A 20,174-nucleotide genomic window follows, 5' to 3' on the forward strand; every position below is an offset into this window, starting at 1 on the left:
AACAAAAGCAAAAGGAAAAAAGAAGAGAGGATAAAAATACAACCCCAACGATATACTGAGTCATAGTCAGGGGTTTATGTACATATTTTCAGTTTCAAAATTTACAATACCTATTTTGATACTTTACACAAATTATCCCATCAATATTTTACTTTCAACAAATATAGATTTTGAAAACTTACTTAATTTACTTGGTAATATTTCGTCCTACCAAATAACTTTTTATCAATTTTACCAATAAATTTCTTTACGAATTATTTTCCTAATAATTGTATTTACCTGGTTAACAAAATTTTCTCCTATACCAAATGTCTCCAACCAGTAGAGGTGAAAGTTACATTGTAACAAAGATGTTGTTTTCGTAATCGAATCTATAATTTTACAACAGTTCCATACTCAACCTTTTTTTTTCAATATAATTTTTTTTTTCTGAAAAGTTTCGGGTAAGATTTAATTCAAGATTTATTAGTCAAGTTTTCTCGGAAGAAAGAGAGTCCATATCATTATAAAAAAAAAGAAAGTACTCAAATAAGAGATTACAAAATATATCTTTCTTTTTTTTTGGTAAAATTACAAAATATAACTTATATCGTAAAACATCTGTAATGAATGAATTGGATATTATTTATCAAGCGACATGTTCTCTCTTTGACTTATTTATTTTCTCAATAATTGACTTGAGTCCCACGTCATAAAATTAAAGAAGTTATAGAAATTTTTACTATATTTTTTTGAAAAAAAATATTTTTGCAGTTAATGCAGATAAGTTATCTGCATTTACTCCCAAAACGACGTCGTTTTGGGATTGAAATATTAAAAAATTATAATCATAAAGACTATAATAATCCTGAAATAAATTAAAACTATAAAATTACCATGATTTCCGTCACAAGATGACGTCGTATTCGGCTTACTGCAGATAACTTATCTGCAAAAAAACCGAACCCATTCTTTTTATACAAAATTGAATCAACATGATTAAAAAAGAAAAAACTGTCTTAACTATCGTTTCAACCGAATGTATATTATTAAAATGAAATTTAAAATCGAAAATCTAGTTAAAATTACAATTATAAGAGTTATATAATACTCCTTAGTAGCAATACCTCTGTTCCGTAAATAAATTGTTGGGCATTGAATATAAAATTGTTACAATACAATTCTTGGTGGAAAATATTTCATGGATTTTACAAATTAAACTCTTTCACGAATGGTATTTAATTCGAACTTGATTAAAAAAATAATCTTGAGACCAATTATATTTAGAAACAAAATCAAGAATGTTTTGCACCAAAATTTGCCTTTTTTACCAAAAGATTTATGGGGTACGGATCCACTAAATTGACTGGTGTAACTATTCAATAAGATCATTTTATGTGAAAAATATGAAGAAAAAAAAATTAATCATTCATTGTCAATACACAACAATTAAAATGACAATTCTATCTTTGGTGATTTATGAGCTTTATCATTAAAATAATTGTTATCAATTGATTTGTCAAATGACTAAATTTTTTCATGACCATATTAAGAAGGGACATGAAAGGATCCATTCCCACCCTAAGGTGGTCGATGTCTATGGAAGTTCCAAAAAATGAAAGATGGCTACCCACATTGCTTATAAGTTAAAATAAACCAAAATACGGATGTCTAGAAGTTGCCTTACATATAAGTTCAAACAAACCAAAATAAGCAGTAGTACAAATCTGGTAATGGATCAAATAGGCACAAATTCCCTGTTGAAATCCTTATTACATTTTGGGAAAAGAGTTAGCAAAAAAAGATCGAGGGTTTTTTTAAAAAAAAAAAATACACGGAAATGAAGAAAACCTACTCATGGATAAGTTTGGGGGTAGCAACTTCCCTAAAGTCCCTATATAACAATTTCCAACACCCTTGAAGGGGGCATCAAAAAAGTGAGTCTCTCAATCTTCCACCGTTGCATGAGTAGCCAGCCAGTCTGCCACAACATTTCCCTCTCTATGAGTGTGACTGATTCTACTTATTCAGTCTCTGTTAATCAGGTCTTGAATTCTTTGAATGATGCCAGCAAAACCCTTATGCATGTTCTGAGAGTTGTTGATGAAGTCAATAGCCATAGTGGAATCTCCTTCAAGCCGCACTCTCTTGTACCCCTTGTGCCATGCTAACTCCAGATCATGTAGCATTCCCCTTAGCTCAACATTTAATGCATTGCCAAGACCCGAAAATCTAGTGAAACCGCCCAGCCAACGACCATTACTACCTCTAATCATTCCCCCACAAGAAGACTTTTTGCCTTGATCAAAGGATGAGCCATCGGTGTTGACTTTCACCCAACCTTCAGACGAAAATGACCATTTTATGAAGGTCTCTATCTTTGGATTCCTTATCAGTCCAACAGTGATAAACCCCTGGTTCATCAGGTTTTTCAGCATGAATTAGTATCAATTTGTGTGATTAATTGGATGGAAAAGAGGTTAATGTCCTGAAAATCCCTCAAGTACAAGTTCTGAAAGCTCTGTTGAAAATTTACACTGTCTTGTAGGGAAATGAAGCTCAAGAAGCAGCAGAAAGAAGGAAGAAGATTTTGGAGAAAGAGAGAATGCCTAAGTGCCAAGCGCTAAAACGCCCTCACAGACCGTTTTAGCGCGCTGCTGCAAATTGAAGGAAAAACTTGCTGGTGCTGAGCGCTAAAACGTCCAACACAGAACGTTTTAGCGCGCTGCTGCAATCCGAGGACAAGAAGTTGCTGGTCTTGGGCGCTAAAACTTCCTGATCAAACGTTTTAGCGCCCTGCTGTTGGAAAAAGACTCTGGTCTCCAACGCTAAAACGTCCAAGACAAGCGTTTTAGCGTTGGAGTTGGTTGAAAGCAGTTGAGCAGTCACCAGATATGGACGCTAAAACGTTCAACAGTATACGTTTTAGCGCTCAAGTTAGTTGAAAGCAGTTGGACATCCGTCAAACATGGACGCTAAAACGCCCATCTAGAACGTTTTAGCGCCCATGTTATTTTTTCAGTTGTAAATTGTAACACTATATAAGGCAAGGGCCTTCACAATTGTCATAGTTCTGATTTCCTATCTCTCTCTCCTATATCAGATCCTCTGATCTGACTTCTCTCTAAAAAAATTCCAAAATTCATTAGGACTTAGTTCTTGTATTAGTTAGTTTCTTATGTAATTGTACTTGGAGATTGAAGACTCACTACATGGCAATGGAGTTTGATCTTTCGTCTCTTGTTATTCTTTGTATTATGTCTGAGTAGAGTCCCTTGTAGTCTGATTCAATGGAACTCAAGTTTGAATTTATTCTTTGTATTATGTGATTGTATGAAGTTGTCTTGATTAATTCTTCATGTTGATAAATAGTGTAGAACAGACATGTTTACATTGTTTCTCTATTTTTGACAACTTCATCATTAGTGTTCTAGTAGTCAAGACATTGATGCTAGGATTCTGATGTGGTCTTAAGACCTTAGTGATTAATGCATGTATTAAGAAAGGGATCACCAAGACATTGGGGTTTCTGATTAATGTGTCTATCAGGGTAGTAAGACATTACATCTTGAGATGATAAGAAAAAGGTTGATCAACATCACATAGTAGATACTCATCATGGAAATTGATTCATCCATAAATTCATTCTTGAGAGAAATTGATATCTGACTACTTGCTTTAAATTATATTCACACTTTATCTGTTTATCAATTCTTTAATTTTATTCAAACTAAATTTCTGGTGACAAGAAATAAATGCAATTTATAATCTTTTGGTTGATTCAACTGAACAACATTTGGTTAGTCAGTGCTTGACACAATTCCTCGTGGGAACGATCTTTACTCATCATTTTATTACTTGTTTGACTAGTGCACTTGCTAAATTTGACAACAAGCAGCTCCAAGGGTGGCCCTCGACTAGAAGAAGCAGTCAGTGAAGATAGACGCTTGATGAATGAGCTATTGGTCCGATATGCTTTTCCCATTAAAAATAAGGTTGTTTCTTTCCTTCCAAATGAGCCAGTAGATTACTCCAAAGAGAGTTTGGATTTATCCATTCCCGTGAGGGCCAAGTATTCTAGTCCAAACCACGCCCAATTGATCTTTCAACCAGACCTCAGCCAAGAACGCTGAAGCGGCCGAAATGCCAGCAAGGTTGCAAGCAACCCGACACCTAGGACCACAGCCTGACACTGAGCTTAGACCCTGCCACATGACTGAGGAGCCATTCCTTGAAGAAAGGCATGTAGGGAAACCCCAAGCAGAAGTTAACTAAATGGAATCTCCATAAAGTGGACCTAGATGCAATCGAAGGTCTAGAATGAGCATTACAACCCGACAGCCCGAACCCTCAAACTGCCGAACCGGAGGCAACTGTTATCGCCCCACCTTATGGGCCCATATCGTAATAGCTCGTGACAAATAGTCATCTAAGAGAGAAATAAGGAAGCAATCCTATCAAATAAGATATTAATCTTATATCACTAACGGATTGAATATTAGGCCCCCAATAATTCCAAGAGGTCTAGAATTCAACTTCAACCAGGTAACCCATCTATAAATAAGGGGTTAAGCCAACCAAGTACATTCTCTGAACTCCATACTCTCTTAGTTGTTGTGTCCACATGTCACGCCTTTCGCTATACATCATTATTATTGTCCACAATTATATACTATCCCTTGCGCGTCTCTTCACTCATGAATATTGATTCATGATATAATTACCAACCACGAACATCCTAAACCTCTCCGATTGAACAAATTGATAGTTACTTTTTCAGTTATCATTGATATCAATTTGATAGTTGATAACAATTTTATATTTACTTAATTAATATGTTATTTTCCAATTATTGAATTATAATTAATATCAATACCAACAGAATGCCATATAATGGAAAACATTTGATTATAATTAATATCAAATTATCGGCTGAGATAATTCCACTCAATTCCCCGTGTGAATATAACACACCGCCAAAACAAACCGTGCCATAGTGCGTGTCTTTTCAAGTTTTTTTTTTTTTTTTTTTAATATAAGGCCAAAAAGGATAAATTTATGTGCATAAGATTTCCCAACTTGCAAGACCAGATGTAACAGTTACATTATAACAAAGAGGCTGTTTTCCTCATCCAATCCATAATTTTACCTTGGTTCCATACTCAACTTTATTTATTTTTTTTACAAATATATTTTTTTGTGAGAATTTTCGGGTAAGATTTAATTCAAGATTTATTAATCATTTTTTTCGGAAGAAATAGTGTCCATATCATTATAAAAAAAAAGAAAGTACTCAAATTAAAGATTACAATATATAATTTATGTGAGTGTAATATATGTTGTGAGACAAATAAAATAAAAAAAGAGGTACATTTTTTTATGTGAATGTAACACGAGAGATAAATCTAAATCTCATGCAATATAAAAAAATATGATATATATGTCGTGAGACAAATAAAGTAGAATCCACTTATTTTTAAAATAAGAAAAAAAAAATAGGCATATCTCTTTATATAAATGTAATATAAGAGATAAATCTAATACAACATAAGACCCATACTTAATATCATAAAGTATCTGTAATGAATTAATCAGATATTATCTATCGAGCGACACATTCTCACTTTGACTTATATATAGGTTAATAATTGACTTGAGCCCCACGTCATAAAATTAAAGAAGTTATTGAAATTGTTACTAAATTCTTTTAATAAAAAATTAATCAACATGATTAAAAAAAAAACTGTCTTAACTGTCGTTTCAACCGAATGCCTATTATTCAAAAAAAAATTAAAATCGAAAATCAAGTAAAAATTGCAATTATAAAGGTTATATGATACACCTTAGTTGCAATACCTCTGTTCCGTAAATAAATTGTTGTGCATTGAATATGAAATTGTTACAATATAATTCTTAGTGGAAATTATTTCATGGATTTTACAAATTAAACTATTTCATGAAAGGTATTTAATTTGAACTTGATTAAAAAAACAAATATGAGACCAATCATATTTAGAAAAAAAAATTCAAGAATTTTGTGCACCAAAATTTGTCTTTTTTTACCCACAAGATTAGTGGGATACGGATCCACTAGATTAACTAGTGTATCTATTTAACAAGATCATATTATGTGAAAAATATGAAAAAATTTAATCATTTATTGTCAATAGACAACAATTAAAATGACAATGCTATCTTTTGTTATTTATGAGCTTTATCATTAAACGTGTTATCAATTGATTTGTGGAATGACTAAAATTTTTCATTATCATGTTAAGAAGGGACATGAAAGGATCCATTCCTACCGTATGGTGGTCATTGTCCATGGAAGTTCCAAAAAGTAAAAGAAAGCTACCCATCTTACTTATAAGTTCAAACAAACCAAAATATGGATGTTATTATTATTATTATTATTATTTACAAAACCCTTAACAATTTAATGTATACAAGAAATTAAAGTAGCAAGTTTAAACCCCGTAAAAACAAAACAATTAAAAGTATACAAGAAATTATAGTAGCATGTTTAAGCCCCTAAAAACAAAAAGCAAAGAGTACAAGACCCTTAAAAACTTAAGGAACAAGACCAATGGAAAATCATAAGTAGGATGGCGATAACCTCTCCAATAAAAATTCATGGTAAAATGTATTGGGAAGCATTTGGATCTCTTCTTCTTGGACTAAGACTCCATTAGCCTCTCTCATCTGCAACGAAAATAACTCTGGCCAAGTCATGGTGAGATCATCATCTTCTTGTTCCTTATATACGAACTCAGTTCTATTGGAAATCTCCACCTCCAGCTTCATCCTCTTGTCTCCACAATCAACTTGGTTTCTTGGTTCGTGATGAATGTCTTCCACTGAACTAACATTCCTATCGACCTAAAACAGAGAATGCAAGGAAACAAGTTTAAAGAGATGTGTGATCAACTTGTATAAATTATGATCAGAATCACTAAATTGTAAAAAAAATAAAAATAAAAATCCTGAAAAAGAATAACACACCATTCTTAACTTTCTTTATAATTCTAAAATTTTCTCTTTTAATATATATTTTTAAATTTTATCTAAATTAAATATATAACACCCCTTAAACTTTCAGATATTTTTTTATCTAAATATTTTAAATTTTATTAAAATTTTCGTTTAATTTAACAAATATAGCACAATACTTACATATACGGTGGAAGCTTCGAGTCCAAGAACAACTCTCTTCCTCGATTGGGTTACAGCGATGTCTTCTTGTGTAGTTCTTTTCACACCTTGTTTTTTGTGAAGATCATGTCTTAGATTCTTTCTAAATCTGCATAAAACATAATTGTCGGCCTACAAACAAAATAGATATGATATTCAATTAACGTTTGTAAAACCGAAAAAATATCAAGATTCTTAAAAGAGAACAAGAAAAATTTTAATACAAAAAGATACAAATAACAACAATGGAGTACGCAGAGCGCGCTTACTGATGGATTTTCTAACAAGGATGAATCAATTCTATATTCATGCAAGATCCAAGCACCATCATGGTTGGTGCCACTCTTTTCAAATCGTAAACGTCTCCTTGTTCCAATACATTGCATCGTGCCACTGGCCATAATATTTTTTCCACTGTCTTCAGCTTCCCATGAACCACATCCAATGGTGCGAACAAAGCGTGAGCCAGTGGAAAACTTTTTCTTTAAAGTGGTTAAGAAGTAAAGATCAGTTCCACCGTAAGAGTTGGAACTTCCAAAGGCTTCCCAAATCTCCCAAGGGTTCTTTTCACCAAATAAGTCATATTCAAGAATCGAAACATCAGTTGGCAATGGTTTCCCATTGACCTTATTGTAAAGAAACAATTGGATGAGTTCATCATCAGTGGGTTTGAACTCTTTCCTTGAACACGAAATAGGAGCCATCGAATCTTTGATAATTTGCATATAGAATTAGAAAGAATGTAAGAGAAACAGAGTAGATGAACAGAGGAAGAGAACCATAAGGAAGCTTTGTATATATAGTGGGTTTGATATAATTACGCGATCATAAATATTCTGAATCTTGTGGTTATTTTAGTTGACTAGTTTCCTTTTTTTGATTCGTCTCAAGGTATCCTTAGCCACAGCCGAAGACTAGTTTCTTTTTTTATTTATAATGATATCAATTTGGTAATTACATTTCAGTTACAGTTGATATCAATTTGATAGTTACCGTTGATATCATAGTTTCCGTTTTTTGATTTTAATGGACAATCAATTAATATTCTAGTTTCCAATTAGTTAATATTGTTGCAAGAGTTATTTGTTATATTTTTACCTAATTTTGTTAAAAGGTAATATTATTAAATAAGTTGAAGAAATAAATAATTAAATAAATAAGTTATGAATGATTGAATTATGATTAAAAAAATTAAAAATGATCAAAAAATTTATTTCTTTACAATTTCAAATAGATTTGATGTATATCTGAATATGAATATATAATAAATAAATAAGACAAGAAGAATAAAATTTGAATTTAAAAATTAGATATTAAGTAAATCTAAATGTGTTAAAATTTGATTTATTTTCTGGTCAATATTAAATATATTTATATGTATCTAAATATCAATATCAGTATATAATATATAAAATTAATTTTATTTTATAGTCAATCCAATTGATTTGATACTTTATATTCTAATATAGTGTAATTTATGTAGTGTGATTTATATATTGTGAGAATCTTTATTTGATTGTACAATCTTTTATTTCAATTATGAATATTAAAACAAATATATTTCATTCCCTCACAAAATATCCTAATTTTGTCATTGCTCTAAGCAGATACGTAGATAGACTATCAGCGCTCAAGTGGTTCTACATTTGTTTTCGTCGTCTACACCTGAGAAAACAATCCCTTGTAAAATATTTTGGAAATCAAGGACATATCTTCCTCGTATATTAAAAATCAAGGTTTTGCTTTTTTTTGTGTGATTACTGTAGATAAGTTATCTGCAGTAAGTCCAATATAACGTTGTTTTGGAACGGAAATCATGGTATTTTTGTAATTTTAATTTATTTCAGGATTATTATAGTCTTTATAATTATAATTTTCTAATTTTTCAATTTTAAAACGACGTCATTTTGAGAATAAATGCAGTAACTGCATAAATATTTTTCTGAAAAATCAATCAACATTTCGCAACTCCAATCAATTGGTCCCGATTTAATAGCCAAATAAGTATGACAATTTGAATCAAATTCTCTGACCAATCAATTGCTTATATCCATTATTATATTTTGTTGAAATTCCTTCTTTAGCAAAATTCCAGCATACCCAAAGATAAGGCCTGATAGTATAAGACCTGATAGTATAAGGCCTGATTGATACATAGTATAGGATAAGCCTGATAGTATAAGACCTCATTGAATTTTAATACTATCCAGCGTTTGGCACGGTATTGTATAAAATAATATATTGTATAAGATAATATCATCTAGTATTTGGTAATGCACTGTATAATACTATATATGATAAAAATAAATATTTTTAATAAAAATATCCTTTAATAAAGAATTTATATAATTATTTAAAAAAATGTCATATGATATTAATTTTTATAAAAATTTATTGATCAGTGTGTTCAAAATATAAATTAATTTTTATAAAAATAAAAATATTCAATATTTTAAAAATTAATATATTGAAAAATTAATTTTTATTTTAATAGATTAATGTTAAAGTAATATATTAATTTTTGAGAATTACATTGGTCAATGATATTAATACATCAATCTCTTATCAGGTTTTATCCCTCACCCCTAGGCCGGATTAAGTTATACATCGTTTTGAAGTATTAAGGGATTATGCTGTATAAGCTTATACTATACGATGGTCACACTAAATAACTGAAAATGTCATAACGTATAGTATAAACTTATATTATCATGCCTTATACGTCACACCAAACAGGCCATTAATCAACAAGAAATATGTTTATAATTGTTAAGGGTAGTTGGCATGGTGAATAATAGTAATTAATAATACCTACAATCCATAGAGTTGATAATAAATATTATGATTCTCGTATTTATTATAGCATATCTTTTAGTTGTAATCAATATTAATTTAATAATTAACTTTGATATCTTATTTTATTGCAGTTTCTTATTTTTTTTCGTTATAATTAATATCAATATCAGAATCATATAAAATAAAAAGCTTAATTATTTTTTTATCAATTAATCAAATTCATAATTTGTTATATGACTAATTTAAAAACTAATTGGTGGGATTTTTAAAAGTATAATGGACATAGATCTTTTTCATTAGAATTTGAAAATAACTTATAACTTTGAATTGTGTAAAAAATAAAATAAAATTGAAATACAAACTTTTTTTTTTTGGTAAAAAATTGAAATACAAACTTTATAATAAAATAACAACTTTTGCTAAAAGAGACAATTACAATCATATTCAATAAATAAAGGTTAAGCCTCTCATGTATACATATGAACTTCTAACTCTCTAACTTGTTATTGTGTACACATCACACGTTTTCTGCTATATATCAATATAATTATACACAGTGATTCGTTACCCTTACGATATCTTTTCTCTGGACTGAGGCGGGCGTACCAATCCACAACATAAATACCAACGGTTGAACATTCTCGATTCTTGGATCAAACATAAACAAAGTTCATTACGAATCTTAGGACAAATTTAGATCTATAAAATTGTCGCCTTCGATTTTCAATAAAAATAAATGAAAAGCAAATTAGCAAATTTATTGGATTCAATTTAGTCTCAGAGAAGTAACAATATGTAAAAAGGTACTGAGGTCCTGAAGGAAATCTTAGATTTATGCGGAAGCGATTTAGGACCTAGTATATTGGTATGCTTACCGAATCATCCTTGTTTCACAATTACCTCTCGGTGCGCAGGTGTCGTGTAGAATCTTCCCTTGTAGGATTCCTCTTCACGAACAGCTCACCTTAGCGCCGCAGCACGAACAACCTCCTTGAAGCTGGACTGTGGCAGATCTTCCAGACTATCTCTCGAGGAGGATGAGATGGTTGTGTGGGCAACCGTTCAGATGATGAACGACTGCCTCTTGGGGTTTGTTTCTGATGATCTATTCACCTTGGAGGCACAAGAGGAGAAAACTATGAATATATACGCTTAGGTCTTAGACATAACTCAACCCTAAGCCTCATGGGCTCAAGTTTCACTGAAGCCCAATAGGACTTTAGTGACCAAAAGAGCATATATCCAACAATCTCCCACTTGCTCTTTAAGATACAAACTTGAGTTCGTAAACCCAAGACCATGTAGCCCATAAGCTATCATCATCTGATAATATACCTCATCCCTTGTCTCGAGCTAGCCTGGGGACCTACCATTTGTCATTGATCAAGGCTCCTGATAATCTTTACAAGATTATCTAATTCGGTGCTACTCCACTAAAAGCCCGAACGTGAACTCCAAGATTAATGACCTTTATAACATTAATATGCATTGCCCCTTTATAGAATATCTATAATTCATTGATTAGTTTTCTGTAACCCAATCAATTATTTATTCTCTTGACTTTGATAATCTCTCTAATGGATTACATGCACTGGCCAGTGTCTTTAATATCCAAGTACCGAAATATATCAAGGGGACATTTCCTATAAATTCCTTGTTGTTTATCTCATAAATACTGATAATCAAATAATCTCACTCCCAAAACACCGAGTTATTGGCCGTCAAAAGATCGGACCTCACCCGTTGGTAAATCAAAGAATGAAAACTATTTGATTACCTATTTATAATAAACTCAGGATTAAGAGCAATCACATAACTATAGTTAACTGGAGATTTGATACCTTATGACAGAAAAACAACCTTAATCAAATCTCTCCTTGATCCTTTCAATGTGAATGTTAATTCACACCAATATTTTACAATGATTCGGACAAAATCACTTCATAAAATATTGCAGCCTGAATGAAGTGCCCAACTTTATTTAATGGCTGTGACTTCATTCATCAATTGTGAGATCCTATGATCATGTCCTCCATGAACGTATCCATATGATCATATACTCCACAATTTGATCCGGACCTTTATGTTTGTAAATAGTGCGCAAAATAAATAAATAAAACCTTATTTATGAAATTCAGAAAATTATTTTATTGTTTCATCGTCTTACTCCAAGAGCACAATGAAACCAATAACTCCCACTTGCTTAATGCAAGTCTGGGATCCTCCTAAGACCCAAAGAAGTAACATGCCTCTCGAACAGAAGTTCAGGCAAACTCTTAGTAACTGGGTCTGCAAGATCCACCTCTAATGTTATCTGAGTTTAGTGAAAAACTCATAGCTCGAGGTTGATTTTCTTGAGTCAATATCCACTTGAAATAACTGAATTTTTGAAAACTCAGCTTTTCAAGACTCCCAACCAGCATATAATCTCTCGTTCTCCAAAGATACTTGAGTACATGCTTAACAATAATCTAGTATTCCTCTAGGTTCAAAATGGTACTATCTCACTACTCCCACTGCGTGACAGATGTCTGGTTTAACGCCCAACATGATATGCGTGAGTCTACCTTTGCCAAAGCATAAGATATCTTGCTCATGCATTCTTCCTTCTTAGAAGTCTTTGGTCACTCCTTAGGAAGATGAATTTCACATCTGAGAATTATAATTCTTCTCTTAGAATTCTCATGTTGAATTTTGGGTTTTGTCAATGTAAGTAGCCTGAGGTGATGCTGACAACTTATTCTTCCGATCTCATAAGAGTTTTATACCAAGAATATAATTGGCTTCCCCAGTACTTCCATACCAAAACACTAACTTAGCCAACTCTTTATGCTTGATATTACCTCCACATTGTTTCTAATAAGGAGCATATCATCTACATAAAGTACCAGAAAAGCTACTGTCTTCCGTTGTATCCTTTACATACAAATACACATCATTCATCAAGGTTCTCTCAAAATCAAAATTTTGATAACCTGATCAAAACTGATGTTTCAAGACCTGGATGCTTGCTTAAGTCTATTAAATAGACTTTCACAACTTGCATACCGTGTGTTCCTACTCATTTGCTATAAACCCTTTTGGTTGTTGTATGTAGATATCCTGACATCCAACTCCCAAGATGAAATCTCATAATTGAGACTTATAGCAACTAAGAGAATCTGGAAAGACTCAAGCATGGCGTCTGGCAAAAAATGCCTCCAAGCTAGCTTTGAAGGTTTTCACCTTTCTGTCCATCCTCTCTTTGCCTTTTATGTCCACATGCACCTTGTGGGTTTTACCCCTCTTGGTGTCTTTACTAGGACCGAACGGAGTTGAAATACAAGTATTTCATCTCATTGTTCATAGCCTGAGCAACACTTGATCAAGAACATCTTCTAGTGTATTATCGTAACTAGTAGGATCAATATCACTCAACAAGAGACAACTTGAGAGTTAACAAGGTTCTCTCTTACTACGAATGTACTGCACTAGACCTTGTGTATTTATAGGTAAAACAAATAGTGGGTCAAATGATAGATCTTCAATTTCTTGAGGATCTGATTATCCTTGATATTGTTCCTTTACATGTGATACTAATATTTCTACTAGTTTCACTTATATATTATCATGTTGAATTTTCAATCATGGTTCTCTTGTTTGTTCACTTAGAGATATATCTATCCCCTCTTGAACAATCAAGGGAACAGTGGATGAAGCTTCTAGAGATTCTGGAAATTCTTGATCTGAGATAAATCTCATCAAGAATAACCTAACTTAAGAGCTTATAATTTCTTATCTAGTCCTCCTTTAAGAAAATCATGTAAGTGCTCACTTAGATTATCTTGTCCTTAAGACTAAATAAGAAATCATCCCTAGTTCTCTTAGGGTAGCCAAAAGATATGCACTCTTCCATACAAGATTCCATCTCATTTGACTGTTGTTGTAGGACGTGTGTCGTAGCACCCTAAATCCGAATATGGTTTGATCTGGGCTTGCACCCTTTCCATAATTCTTTAGGTGTCTTTACAACAAAGTTTTGACGGAATCAAGTTAAGAAGGTACATTTCCTTCTCTTAGGCATCTCCCTTGAACAACATTGACAAAGATGAATAATTGAACATGATCTTCACCAAGTCTAGAAATGTTTGATTTTTGCATACTGCAACTTCATTCAACTAATGCGTTCTTAGAGTTGACAGTTAAAAAAACTATCCCCTCTTAAATCAGGTAAGACCTGAACTTACCAGACAGGTAGCCAACACTTTAGTCAGACCAAAGTGTTTTTGATTTGAACACCTACATGCTTTTCTGCCTCAGACTAAACCTCTTGGAATTTCCAAAAGCTTTAGACTTATGGCGCACTTGGTTCATCTGTCCAAATCCAGAGTAAACATTCATATAATGAAGTACTCATCGCCTCTTCTGGTCTGAACACTAATTGGTCCACATACATTAGTATGTACCAGTTCCAGTTGAATAGTTGCGCAAACCTTTTTGGCCCTTGTAGGATTGCTTGGCCACTTTACCTTCCAAATAGGACTAACATGTAGCTGTTAGTTAAAAGATTATTGAACTTTCAGTTCCTCTTTTAACTAAAATATGTTTCCTACTTGAGATAATATGACTCAATCACAAAGGCCAAAGTTATGTTTCATTTGAAACTTTTATTTCTTTGGTGAAAGTTCTTGTTCATCATCCTTTCCATTCAACATAACAAATTTAAAAAGGGTATATGACATAGGTAATAAAGACTATTTAAACAATGTACCAGAACAAAACAAGACGAAGATGAACTTCGAAATGTAACTGAGGAATCAATTGCATTGTCAAACCATGTTTTAACCAAAACAACTAACAAAAATTGAATTCCTCTTGAAATCCGGAACAAATAAACAGTCACCCAAAACCATAGTCTTATAAATAACTTGTCCTACTGCAAATGCAGACACAAGTTCTCATTTTCAAGCTTAAAATATATATGTCCATTGCTGACAGGTATGCCATGTTTGAACTGCTACAAAGAGTAACAAACACAATCAGTGATTCCTGAATCAATAATTCATTCACTGATCAGGCCTTGATATGCCCATGTCTGGTTCTTTTCATCACCTCTGGGCAATTTTTCTTTCAGTATCCCTTCAGTCTGCACTTGAAGAACTTGCCTTGCGGCTTCTTCATAGCAACTGGTTTGACAACTGATAACCAAGTCATTTTGTTCTTGTTACCACCCTTGGGTTTCCCTTTGGATTAAACAAGACTCTTAGCAAAACCTGCACCGACTGCATTCTGTCTAGCAGAGCTGCTAGACGCAGCAAACATGTCATTAAGAGTCTGAAGCATTTTTACTCCACTCTTAAGCATGTACACTTGCTTCTGCAAGTATTTGGAAAGACTGACAATAATATAGCAGCGAACTACCATATCTGCCCTTTCCCAATCTGAGAAATGCATCTTAGTTTTCTTAGACGCATTCTCTGCAGGTTGCTATGGCCCTCGCATTGTCAGGACAAATTTTAGCTTCCATGTTTTAGAACAATATCAAAGATTTGCTTTTCACTTATTCATAGTTGGTACCATCTAGAGGTTTTCGACTCAAAATCATTTCTAAGATATTTTCTGAAAAACATATAAAGCACACAATTACAAACAAATAATGCAATAAACAACCGAAGTGCGAGTAGATTCTCATAACTACTCTTGTTTATTGTTAACAATCCTTCAGTTTATCTTTACAAGGCTTACGATGGGCAAGTCACTTGTAAAAACCAAAATTGTTATTTGGGCCTTCAGTGCCATTGCCAGAGCCTCGATGGGAGGGTTAACAATTTTACCAAAGTTGAATGTTATTAACCATTGTTTAATTTCAAAATTATCCTTAGTGTCTAAGCATTGCCGACGATGGGCCGTACAATACTTTACTAAAATTTTGAAATTATTAAGATTTAATCTAGTGAAATCTGATTATCCTTATCCGATGGGGCTTCAGCGATAACCATTTCACTAATAAACCCACAAATGGAGCCCACAAGTTTTAAAATTAATTAATTTTTAAAACCTTCACCCATTCAACATTTTTGTTTGAGAATTTTCATAAGCCCTGTCGAATTCATTGTTTAATTTCAAAATTATCTTTAATAACTTAGTATTATTGACGATGGGCCGTACAATACTTTATTAAAATTTTGAAATTATTAGGCCCAATAAAATCCAATCATGCTAATCCGTTGGGGCCTCACATGATTATTTTATTGATAGGCCCACAATGCGCCTGGAGGTTAAATTAATTTCTTAATTTAAATCTCCTCCCATAATTATTTAGGTCCAATCTAATAAAATCCAATCATGCTTATTCGATGGGACTTCACATGATTATTTTATTAATGGTCCTTATAATGCGCTTGAAGGTTAAATTAATTTCTTAATTTAAATCTCCTTCCATTCAACATAAGCAACATTTTCTAATTTCCAAGAATTATTTAATTGAGAGTATCCTTTGTTTGATTTCAAAAACTATATAAGTAAGAGTGCCGATAAACGTGCACTAAGCTTAACATAATTTTGAAAGCATTAAGGTCCTGAAATCCGGTCACTTTACGTCAGCGTGTGCTCCAAACAATCATGATACATGAAGGTTGGATGCAGCGTGTGTTATTCCATGACCATTTCAGAAAACCCACAAATTACTCGCAAAATAAAAGAATTCTCTCAGGAAATTTTCTCTAATTATTTTTCTAGATTTAAATCATCCAAATAGCTGACTTAATTATTAATCTAGATTGCAACAATCATAATAATTATCATTTATGAGGATAATTTGAAATCAAAATAATTTCCATAACGATTATTTGTCTTGATGTTAATTATCCAAAATTAATTAATTCAATTATTAATCTAGATTTTTAATAAAAATCATAATAATTATTAATTAATTTCTTAGGATGATTTAAAATCAAAATAATCCCGTAATAACTATCATACTAGTCGCTGAAGACATAATAGCTATTATGCTCATGCAATCATACAAGTTATGCAACAATATGGCACCACCTATTCTATATGGCATGTTATCGCAATAAAGCATGTTATCAATCATATAATTTATACCAATCAATAAAAGCATTAAATAATAAATCATAATTACTTTAATCCATGGCCTTCCTATTTTAAAGAAAATAAAATAAAATAAAATTAAATAATACAACTTTGGAATTCGACTTTCGCCTAGCCCATAGTATCTGTCTCAAGCCCCTTTAGGGTTTCATGGGCCCAAAAGCCCAAAGACCCAATCCTTTGGCGAGAAACCCTAGGACGCGAAAGAGGAACCCTAGCCGTCAGGTCTGCCGCGCCGTCACCCGAAGTCAAATCAGGCTGAAACTCCAGGGGAAGGACAGCCACGTAGAGATGAGTGCACCGCCGCCGGAACCACCCAAAAAGGTGGCCGGACGCTCTCTCACTCTCCCATTCTTTGCCGGAGAGTGACGGCCACTCTCAGAATCTTGTGGAGGCGCGTGGAGGAGCGTGTAAACTCAGATGGCGGTGTGCCACCCACCGTTGCGTTTGTCTTTCCGTCCTCTTTCCAACCATATATAGATCGCCCTATTCCGAGATAGGTAAGTTCTCGAAAAGTCTCCGACAGTGCTGACTACGCATCTTCCTCGCAATTTCTCGATCTTGAACTTTTACAAAATATTGAAAAAATACACAGAAATTCCAAAAATAAAATAATCCAACAAGGAGGAAACCTAATCATATGGGATTAGCCTCCTTGTTACAAATCGAGAAATACACGAGAGACCCTAACCATGGATTAAAGCATTTTTACCGATTAAAATTTAAACTTTTATGAAAATGAATTATAAAATACACATGCTAGATTCATACCATAATCCTAGAACTCTAGGTGCCACATTTTAAGAAGCAAAACTAATTACATGAATAGTGAAACTAGATTCACATACCAATGTACAGCCAAGGCTCTGATACCAATTGAAGGAAATCTTAGATTTATGCGGAAGCGGTTTAGGACCTAGTACATTGGTATGCTTACCGAATCATCCTTGTTTCACAATTACCTCTCGGTGCGCAGGTGTCGTGTAGAATCTTCCCTTGTAGGATTCCTCTTCACGAACAGCTCACCTTAGCGCCGCAGCACGAACAACCTCCTTGAAGCTGGACTGTGGCAGATCTTCCAGACTATCTCTCGAGGAGGATGAGATGGTTGTGTGGGCAACCGTTCAGATGATGAACGTCTGCCTCTTGGGGTTTGTTTCTGATGATCTATTCACCTTGGAGGCACAAGAGGAGAAAACTATGAATATATACGCTTAGGTCTTAGACATAACTCAACCCTAAGCCTCATGGGCTCAAGTTTCACTGAAGCCCAATAGGACTTTAGTGACCAAAAGAGCATATATCCAACAGGTCCAAGTCAAGAAAGTTACAACAATTAATGAGTGTAAAATGAAAAAGGAAAAAAAGGTAAGGGTTAATGGTTGCAAGATCGTGCAAATCAAAAGCAATAGCTGCAAGACATTTTAGAACTAAAACTGGTGGGTGTGAAACGCTTAACAATGAAAAGTAGTGTGCTACAACAAGACCTCAAAAAAGTTAAATTAAAGTAGCACGTGTCAAGCCCCGTAAAAACAAAAAGCAATTCGTATAAGACCTTTAAAAATATAATATATAACGGGCACAAGACCCTTGAATAATCATATGTAGAATGGCGGTAACCTCTCCAACAACAACTCAGTGTAAAATGTATTGGGAAGCATTTGGATTTCTTTCTCTTGGACTAAGCCTCCATTAGCCTTTCTCAACTGCAACGGAAATAACTCTGGCCAAATCATGGTGAAAACATCATCTTCGTCTTCCTTATATACCAACTCAGTTCTTGCGGAAATCTCAACCTCTTTGGTTCTCTTGTCTCCACATTCAACTTGTTTTCTTGGTTCTTGATGAATGTCTTCCCCCGAACAAACATTCCTATCGACCTACCAAAGAGAAAGCAAGAAAACAATATTAAAGAGTTGTGTGATCAAAGTATATAAATTATGTTCTGAATCACTAAACTGTGAAATCAAAACCCTTAAAAGAATATCGCACACCATTATTTACTTTATGATTTTAAAATTTTCTCTCTTTTTTTGTATTAAAATGTTCTCTTTTTATATATATTTTTAAATTTTATTTAAATTAACCAATGATGCCCCATGAACTTTCATATACTTTTACATCTAAATATTTAAATTTAATTAAAATTTCCGTTCAATTTAACAAATATAGCGCAATTAATACTTACATATGCGGTGGGAGCTCCAAGTCCAAGAACAACTCTCTTCCTTTGTTGGGTCACCTTGATCTCTTCTTGCCTAGTTCTATTTAAATTCTTTTTGTTATAATCATCATGTCGTATATTCTTTCTTAACCTGCATAGAACATAATTGTTGGCCTACATGCAAGATATATACAATAATCAATTTAAACTTTATAGTTTATAATATCGAACAAGATCAAGATTCTTGAAAGAAAAATGTAATATAGAATACAATGATACAAATAACAACAATGGAGTAAGTAGAGTGCTTACAGATTAATTGTTTAACAATGATGAATCAATGCTATATTCATGCAAGATCCAAGCACCATCATTGTCGGTGCCACTCTTTTCAAAACGTAAACGTCACTTTACCCCAACACATTGCTTCGTGCCATTAGCCACAACATTTTTTCCCCTGTCTTCACCTTCCCATGAACCATACTCAATGGTGCGAACCGAGCGTGACCAAGTGGAGAACTTTTTCTTTAGGGTGGTGAAGAAATAAAGGTCAGTTCCACGATAAGAATGTGAACCTGCAAAGTCTTCCCAAATCTCCCAAGGGTTCTTTATACCAAATAAGTCATATTCAAGAATAGTAACATCTTTAGGCAATGGGTTCCCATTGATCTTATTGTAAAGAAACAATTGAATGAGTTCATCATCGGTGGGGTTGAATTCATTCCTTGAGCAAGAAGTAGAAGCCATCAAATCTTTGATAATTTGCATATACAATAAGAAAGAACGAAAGAGAACCGAAGAACAATGTGGAAGAAAGCCACAAGAAAGCTGGCTACGTATATATATATTAGGTTTGATATAATCACGTGATGATAAATACTTTGATGGATATTTTCCTTTTTTTAGTTATGATGGATATCAAATTGAGAATTAATTTTTTTTTTTTTGGATA

The 20,174-nt window shown here is 33.0% G+C and overlaps 2 protein-coding genes across 2 annotated transcripts; both read right to left on the reverse strand.

Annotated features, from left to right (window-relative positions):
- Window positions 1-6,573: 6,573 nt before the first annotated feature.
- LOC133312880 (NAC domain-containing protein 2-like) lies at window positions 6,574-7,874 on the reverse strand. The gene is made up of 3 exons (XM_061514153.1): window positions 7,440-7,874; window positions 7,153-7,302; window positions 6,574-6,858 (listed from the first exon to the last, which is right to left on the reverse strand). Exons 1-3 carry the CDS (start codon window positions 7,872-7,874, stop codon window positions 6,574-6,576), a joined length of 870 nt encoding a protein of 289 aa, XP_061370137.1.
- Window positions 7,875-18,656: 10,782 nt separating this feature from the next.
- LOC133312881 (uncharacterized) lies at window positions 18,657-19,969 on the reverse strand. Its single transcript, XM_061514154.1, has 3 exons — window positions 19,637-19,969; window positions 19,247-19,396; window positions 18,657-18,938 (listed from the first exon to the last, which is right to left on the reverse strand). Exons 1-3 carry the CDS (start codon window positions 19,967-19,969, stop codon window positions 18,657-18,659), a joined length of 765 nt encoding a protein of 254 aa, XP_061370138.1.
- Window positions 19,970-20,174: the final 205 nt, after the last annotated feature.

Source organism: Gastrolobium bilobum, unplaced genomic scaffold, assembly GCF_033153095.1.
Source record: "Gastrolobium bilobum isolate Gb01-03AN ecotype WA unplaced genomic scaffold, APGP_CSIRO_Gbil_v1 utg55159, whole genome shotgun sequence".
NCBI classification, from domain to species: domain Eukaryota; kingdom Viridiplantae; phylum Streptophyta; class Magnoliopsida; order Fabales; family Fabaceae; genus Gastrolobium; species Gastrolobium bilobum.

Bases quoted from the DNA above. Each gene is read 5' to 3' on its own strand.
- LOC133312881 (XM_061514154.1), bottom strand. From the start codon at position 19,969: ATGGCTTCTACTTCTTGCTCAAGGAATGAATTCAACCCCACCGATGAT. The intron at 19,397-19,636 runs GTAAAGTGACGT...TCTTGCATGTAG, and splicing joins GCACGAAGCAATGTGTTGGG to GCCAACAATTATGTTCTATG. The intron at 18,939-19,246 runs GTAAGTATTAAT...TCTCTTTGGTAG, and splicing joins TTGGAGCTCCCACCGCATAT to GTCGATAGGAATGTTTGTTC.
- LOC133312880 (XM_061514153.1), bottom strand. From the start codon at position 7,874: ATGGCTCCTATTTCGTGTTCAAGGAAAGAGTTCAAACCCACTGATGAT. The intron at 7,303-7,439 runs GTAAGCGCGCTC...TTTTGTTTGTAG, and splicing joins CCTTGTTAGAAAATCCATCA to GCCGACAATTATGTTTTATG. The intron at 6,859-7,152 runs GTAAGTATTGTG...TCTCTGTTTTAG, and splicing joins TCGAAGCTTCCACCGTATAT to GTCGATAGGAATGTTAGTTC.